The 7,408-nt window shown below is 35.1% G+C and overlaps 2 protein-coding genes across 2 annotated transcripts; both read left to right on the top strand.

The window, feature by feature from the left end:
- Positions 1-583: 583 nt before the first annotated feature.
- LOC139847850 (uncharacterized) lies at positions 584-2,919 on the top strand. The gene is made up of 4 exons (XM_071837579.1): positions 584-882; positions 1,094-1,364; positions 1,431-1,591; positions 2,020-2,919. The coding sequence occupies exons 1-4, from the start codon at positions 805-807 to the stop codon at positions 2,845-2,847; spliced, it is 1,338 nt and encodes a 445-aa protein (XP_071693680.1). The 5' UTR covers positions 584-804; the 3' UTR covers positions 2,848-2,919.
- A 1,699-nt stretch (positions 2,920-4,618) lies between these two features.
- LOC139849658 (uncharacterized) lies at positions 4,619-6,188 on the top strand. The gene is made up of 4 exons (XM_071839291.1): positions 4,619-4,693; positions 4,802-4,992; positions 5,382-5,598; positions 5,919-6,188. Exons 1-4 carry the CDS (start codon positions 4,619-4,621, stop codon positions 6,186-6,188), a joined length of 753 nt encoding a protein of 250 aa, XP_071695392.1.
- Positions 6,189-7,408: the final 1,220 nt, after the last annotated feature.

Below are 7,408 nucleotides of genomic sequence, written 5' to 3'. Positions count from 1 at the left end.
ACACGTTTTTCTCGCGTTTTCCAAGTTTCTCGCATACTTCTAAACCAAAGATGAAATCACGTAATATGTAGCACATTTTAAAATAGCATATCCTTAAAATAAATGGGTGTAGAAATTCATAGAATTTAACTAACGGTCGTTAAGTATTTAACCGAAAAGGTCGGGTTGTTACAATAATAATCTCGTCTTCCGAATTGAATTTGGAATTAAGTAAATACGATGCCATTTAATTATAAAAATAGTAGGATTGAAAGTGTAAAAATGATAGAAAGTATTGTATTTTGATGTGTTAAAAATGAGAGTGTGTATGGGTTTATATAAATAAATATATAAATTATTTTAAAAAAAAAAACTGAAAAATGGCATATAACCGTTGACAGCTTTAAATCCAGACCAATCACAAGCTGCCACGTACACTTGACGATTTTTTACAGGTAAAGCCCCAAAATCGTCACACGTGACGCGACGTTAAAGGTGTCAGAGGGCGTTACCCGTCGTCAGCGCGTTTGACGAAACCCTCCTACCTCGCGTTAAAAATGGTGTAATACCTCAACTGCACACTTCCTTTTAAATCATAATCTCGTTCAAAAAAATTGAAATACGTAATCGTTTATCATTAAAAGTCACATTATACTTTAAGGTTAACATACGACCCACCCTTTCCACAAGCAGTGTCCCTCTCTGACTTGCAATTTTTTAATCTAACCGTAGATTTATTTCTTCAATTAAACAATTAAACACTAAACAGTTAATTTAATTTAATATAATAATTTATAAAAAAAAAAAAATTTCAATTGATTGCAAATGACTAACATCTGTGAGCCAGCTGAAGGTTGTCCATCATTCTTCAAAGTAATTCGTTACCGTTCTTCACCTTATTTGGTAATCTTTCATTCTCTCCATATAACACAAAAAAATTACATAATATGTATATCAAGCATCTTAATTTCTTCGTTGATAAAAGTAATTTTTTTTTTTCAGTTTCCGGTTTTGGAATAATTAACTGTGTTATGAACTTATGATTTCATTGTATTTGGAGTTTGAATTTTGTATAGTGAATTTTAAATTATCTGAAATTTGAATTTGTTTGCAGTTTTTGCCAAATGCTTTTGTAAAGAAGTTTTCAGAAAAGATCCCTGAAAACTCCATATTTAAGGCTGTAGCAGGGGACCATTGTTGGAAGTTGAAGTTGGTAAAGATTGATGATAAGTACTGCTTTGCTGATGGGTGGGTTGAATTAGTCAAAGATGTCAAATTGGGTCCTAAGGATATGGTTGTATTTTGGCTAGTTGATCCTTTTACCTTTCAAGCTTCATTTCTTGATAAACATGGGTGTTGTAAAGATCTCACCTTTAACAAAACCAGTTAAGTTTCTCTCTTAATCTCTCAGTCTCTGCTGTTTTTTCCCCTTCTAATTTTGTGTATTGCAGATGGTGATGATAATGATGACGTTGCTGATGGTCATGATAATGATGATGTTGCTGATGGTCATGGTAATGATGATGAAAATGGTGTTGATGATGTTGTACATATGCAAGATAAGTACTTATGCTTTCAAAAGATCATTGAAAAAAGCCACATTTATACCATGGTAATGCACATGAATCCTTTCTCTTAGGGTTAAAATTACAGAATGGTATCAGTGGTACTATTTGTATGTTGTGTTCTCAAAGTTTATACCTTTATGTAGTTTTACCCTTTAAAGTTGTGATTAACAGTAATTATTGTTAAACTAAAGTCTTATTATCATCCACAAAAACATTTGTTTAACATCTTGTAATTAGTTATACATCATGGTATGTAACTATTTAAGTTTAAGTTTCTACAAAGCTCATGAGAATATATTTTTGAAAGTTGTGTAGCTTTATTTTTCATTTTCAAGATATCATTTAGTTTTCTTTGGTGATTATCAAATTTTTGCGGTAATAAACAGTTTTGAGTGTATTTTTTCATGGTAAAATTGATTTTGATTACCTCATTAATAATAATGAATGCACATTTTACCTATGCCGTGTGTAGTGGTTGCCAACGAAATTTGTGAAATCTGCGGGACTAGAAAATGAAACGAAGATAATGATGAAGGACCATGAGGGAAAAGAATGGATCATGGATATCAAGATTGAAGTTCACGGTCGGAAAACCAAACACAGGTTATCATCTGGGTGGTCGATTTTTCGTGATTATCACCAATTATCAGAAGGTGATGTATGTTTATTCAAGTTTAATAAAAAAGAAGGTGTATTGAATCTAACACAAGTACTCAAGAGTAAAAAAGCAATTGCAAAAGAAGATTTAACAGAGGAGGGGAAGACGACAAAAAGAGGAAGGCCGCCGTCTCATGGCGGTGGTGGTGGTGCGAACGTTGAGAATGAAAACGAGCCGAAAGTAATTAAGAAAAAAAGAGGAAGACCACCTTTGGAAAAACAAATTCCTGGTAGTGTTGGAGTTAAAATTATAGATGTAACGGTCCCAGAGGTGGTTGAGGTGCAAAGAAAGAGAGGACGGCCGCCACTTCAGAAAAATGGATCTGGCAGCCGTCCTGTGGAGGCGGAAAGGAAGAGAGGACGACCGCCACTTCAGAAAAATGGATCTGGCGGCCATCCTGTGGAGGCGGAAAGGAAGAGAGGACGGCCGCCACTTCAGAAACGTGGCTCTGGTGCTCGTTCCGTGGAGGCGAAAAGGCGGAGAGGAACGCCACCACTTCAGAAGCATGGCTCTTGTGCTCCCATGGAGGCAAAAACCAAGAGAGGAAGGCCGCTGCTGCCGCTTCAGAAAAATGGTTCTGGTGATTGTCCTATGGAGGTGAAAGAGGAATTTGATAGAAGCAACCATATTGTTTACTTTTAATTAATCTTATAATTGAGCATACTTGGTACTTGATGTTGGTGGTTACCACTTACAGTTGCTGTTTATATTTATATAATCAAGATGTGGTATTTGTATGTTTATTTGTGTTTTCTAAGAAATTTGAACTTGTGATGGCATTGTGCTGACAGACTCACTTAAGTAAAAAAACAAAAACAAACAATAAAAACAAACGCATATCAGTTAACGGATGGTGCAACTGCTTGTTTATGGTCATCAATAAATCAATCAATAATCCAGTAGTAGTCACGGTGACGTTGTGGTCAAGGTGATGGTCACGGTCACGATCATTAATAATAATAATATAATAATATAATGATGATGATAAGAATAATAAGATAATATTATAAATAAACGGATTCAAAAGTCAACATTGTATAAACCGAATCATGGGGGATAAAAAAATTAGCTTAAACCAAACCGCAAAAACAGAAATTAACAAGTTAAACAAAATAAACGTATAACCACCAACATGATGGGTAAAAGGTTAATAAGGCTAGCTAAAAACTAACAAGGCTATCAACTAAAACCCAAAACCCGAAAGCACCTAAACAATTTCCGACAAAACACCGAATCATTTAGAGAACGTCATTTCCCACTATACCATCGAAATCCAAGAAACCCCAACCGCTAAGAAACTTCACAAGATGCCACATAAAGGATCACAACAACAAAAAACATCCCCCCCTCCTCGCGCAGAAACCAAATCTTCATAAGGGACATCATCACCTAGTCCAACCCGGAAGAAGAAACCGGAAAAGAAGAGACTCGACGAAAAACCAACGTAAACAAGCAAAAATCAACCCACAACTAAAACTCACTGCTGACCACCTCCCGCTTTCTACTTCAGTAATTATGTGGATGACAGAGTAGCAAGGGCGGAAATAGAGTGGGGTGGGGTGGGGGCCCGCCTCTAGTGGATTTAAAACTTTCAGGTTTAAAATTTTAGATTTTCATATTTTGCCCCGAGAGTCTCGATATTTTGTCCAAGAGTCTTCATATTTTGTCCAAAAGCTTTTATATTTTGCCAAAAAAATTGATGTGTATGTAAACGCTTTAAAAAAAAATCCGCCTCAGTAAAAAAAAACATTCCTGGTTCCGCCCGTGTTGCTGAGAGTAGTAAGATCAATATTTCCTAACAGGTCCTTTCTATATCCTAGTATAAATATCTTGTTGGTCATTTTGATTACGTTATTCCATTACTTCTTTTCAATATAACATCCCTACAGTGGGGGAATATGGGCTAGCTTGGAAGGGGTGGGTGCCCCACCTGGCTTTTAACTTCTAACTAGCTATTTCACCTTATTTTGAGCTTTTTATATATTTGTGTTATATATCACCCCCTCTACATGCTACACACAAAGACAAACATATATTTGACCCATTAACAAATTTAGATACAATACCCCAAAATAAAGTGACTGTCCAGCATTATTGGTTATTTGGATTTTTCATCTTTATAATTTTATGAATTGAATAGCTTTCCCTATTCATGTTGCTGCAACTATTTTCTACTTCTGCTGATGCCATGCACACATCACTTATTATTAATGTTGCAACCAAACCATCTCATTAACTTTGTATTACTTCTTTTGAACAACCCTCTAACAACTAATTATCAAAGTATTTACTTATTGTAAACATGGGCATAAACACAACCAACAGAGTTTAGGTTGCAAAATTTTAAAAATCTTGACAAGTCTTTGGGGATCTCTTCAATTAAACCATATAATTTTTTTTTTTGATATTGCAAATGACTAGTTGTGAGTCAGTTGAAGGTTGTCCAACATTCCTTAAAGTGATTCGTTACCCTTCATCCCCATATCTGGTATTCTTATATATCCTCTATATCATTACCCATTACCCATTACCTATATATGTATATATGTGAATCATTGTATTTTTATATTAATGTGAATAATCTGTATTTTTTTAGACATTGCCAAAGGCTTTTGTAAAGAGTTTTTCAGAAAGGATCCCTGAAAATGCAACACTCAAGACTGAAACAGGGGAACATTCATGGAAACTGAAAGTTGAAAAAAATGGTGAAGATTACTGTTTTACTAATGGGTGGTGTAAAGTGGTCAAAGAAGTCCAACTTTGTGTTAAGGAATTTGTTGTATTTTGGTTAGTTGATCCCAACACTTTTAAAGTTTTATTTTTTGATGAAAATGGATGTGAGAAAGATCTCACCTTTAATGACACCAGTTACGTTTCCCTTCTTACTGTCTTTGTATTCCTTATATTTATGTGTGTGTATATACGTTTACAGTTTTATGGGATCTTTATCATAATTAAACAGTTGTTGGCGATGATGATGATGATGATGATGATGATGATGATAACAACAATGACGATGATGATGATGATGATGATGATGATGATGATGATGATGTTGTTGATGATGATGCTCATGATGTTGATAATGGTATTAATGTTGTTGATAATGATGGTGTTGATAATGATGATGATGATGATGATGATGATGATGCTGATGTTGATGATGAGGCTGTTAGGATTGATAATGATGATGATGATGATGACGATGATGATGAGGATGTTGATCATGATAATGATGACGTTGATGATGTTAATGTTGATGATGATGATGATGGTGATGATGATGATGATGATGATGATGATGATGATGAGGAGGAGGAGGAGGAGGAGGAGGAGGAAGATGGGAATTTGTGGTTTCAAAAGCTTATTGGCAAAAGCCATAAACATATCATGGTAGCAATTAAGAATCCTTCATCTTTAATTACAAATTAATTAATGTCCAATACTATATCATTTGTTTTTGAACAGTTTCTAATTGCCTCATGGATAATATAGTTATATATGGTACAGTATACTTGGTTTTTGAAGTTGATCTCTTATGTCTTTTACCTGATGATTGCACTAATTTACACTTTTTTTATTGCATCCTGTATGATGAAATTGATTATCATAATCTAATTTGTATTAGTAAATGAAAGTTTCTTTTTTTTTTCTTTTCATCATTATCTAATTTATTTTAGTAAATGAAAGTTTTTTTTTTTGTTCGGTTGTAGTGGTTGCCGGTGAAATTTGTGAGAGCTGCAGGACTAGAAAGTGCAACCACGTTAAAGTTGAAAGATCATGAGGGGAATGAATGGATGATGGATATAAAGATCGATCATGGCATGAGAACCCAATACAGGTTATCATCTGGGTGGTCCAAGTTTTATAATTTTCATCAATTATCAGAAGGTGATGTTTGCTTTTTCGAGTTCAACAAGAATGAAGGTATATTGAATTTAACTAAAGTACTCGAGAAGAAAAATTCAAAGAAGGGGATGTAAAAAACACCAAAAAAAAAAAGATCGATCTACTTGAAACGATACGATCAAACGATTCCAGAAAAAAAGTAAGAGGTGAAGGCCACGAATTCATAAAGCAGATGATGTTGTCGTTGTATGGAACGGTTAAGTTGAACTGAGGGATTGGTTAAGAAAACCTTATATGTGATGATTGAGCTTTTTTAATTGATAATGGTCTGGTGGTTACAATTTAGAATTTATGTTCACAATAAGATAAGGTAATTGTTTGATGATTTGTTTTCCCTAAAAAATATGGTTTGTAACTGGTGATGGTAAACATTATGATAAAACCTGTTAAGAATAAAGCACGTGAGCCCTAACAAAACTTGATAACCCTAAGTTATCAAACTCACTGACAATAAACGAAATATTTGATGTATACGAAGAAACTAGCAAAAAACGATAAAGACAAGAGAATTTAACGAGGTTATATGTAATCACGAATGATTACTTTAATCCTCTGTCACCAAGGAGAGTACTTTTACTGATAATTTTCGTGAATACATGTATGGGTTACAATATGATGCTTAGATAGGCAAAACAATACAAGGAATAGTTTTGGGAGCAAGAAAACGCGTATTCTATAATTTTCTCCCATCAGCCCCCAGCTCGCGATCAGGAGTCCCTAGCCTTCACAAGTTCCGTGATCGCGAAACTCATCCCTACAGAAATCTCCAGTCGCGAGTTCAACCCTTGCAACTATTTTTCGTTTTCTCGATTCCTTGTTTAACTCGATTCGCACTCCCAACAATCTCCCCTTGAAGAGACGTTAACCAACACCCATCTTTAACCTAACATCATCATCATCCCACCGCAACAACTTGATCCGCTAATTATACCTCCTTTTGATACCGCTGGATTTGCACCCGAATCATGCCGCACTTCACCCAATAAACTTCGAGCAAGTGAAGTCTTTCAACAACAAAAAATTCCGCTGAGCTATAAATCGATCCTTTTGTTACTATCTTGGAAACAAGAACTTTTCTTTGGCTATGGCACCTACCTCCTTAGTTTTGGAGATAACGGGTCGTTTGAGTTCGACCCGACCCAATCAATCCCATCGCCCAAGCGATCCACCCGTAGACAGTATCATCCACTCAATCTAACTTTCCAATAAAGTATAAACATGCCGGTAGAACGAACACATGGACATTGCCTATTAAAACCTTGCACGAGAGCACTTTCACACACTTAATCGTCCA

This window comes from Rutidosis leptorrhynchoides, chromosome 5, assembly GCF_046630445.1.
Source record: "Rutidosis leptorrhynchoides isolate AG116_Rl617_1_P2 chromosome 5, CSIRO_AGI_Rlap_v1, whole genome shotgun sequence".
NCBI classification, from domain to species: Eukaryota; Viridiplantae; Streptophyta; class Magnoliopsida; order Asterales; family Asteraceae; genus Rutidosis; species Rutidosis leptorrhynchoides.
This window is presented reverse-complemented; position numbering and strand designations above follow the sequence as displayed.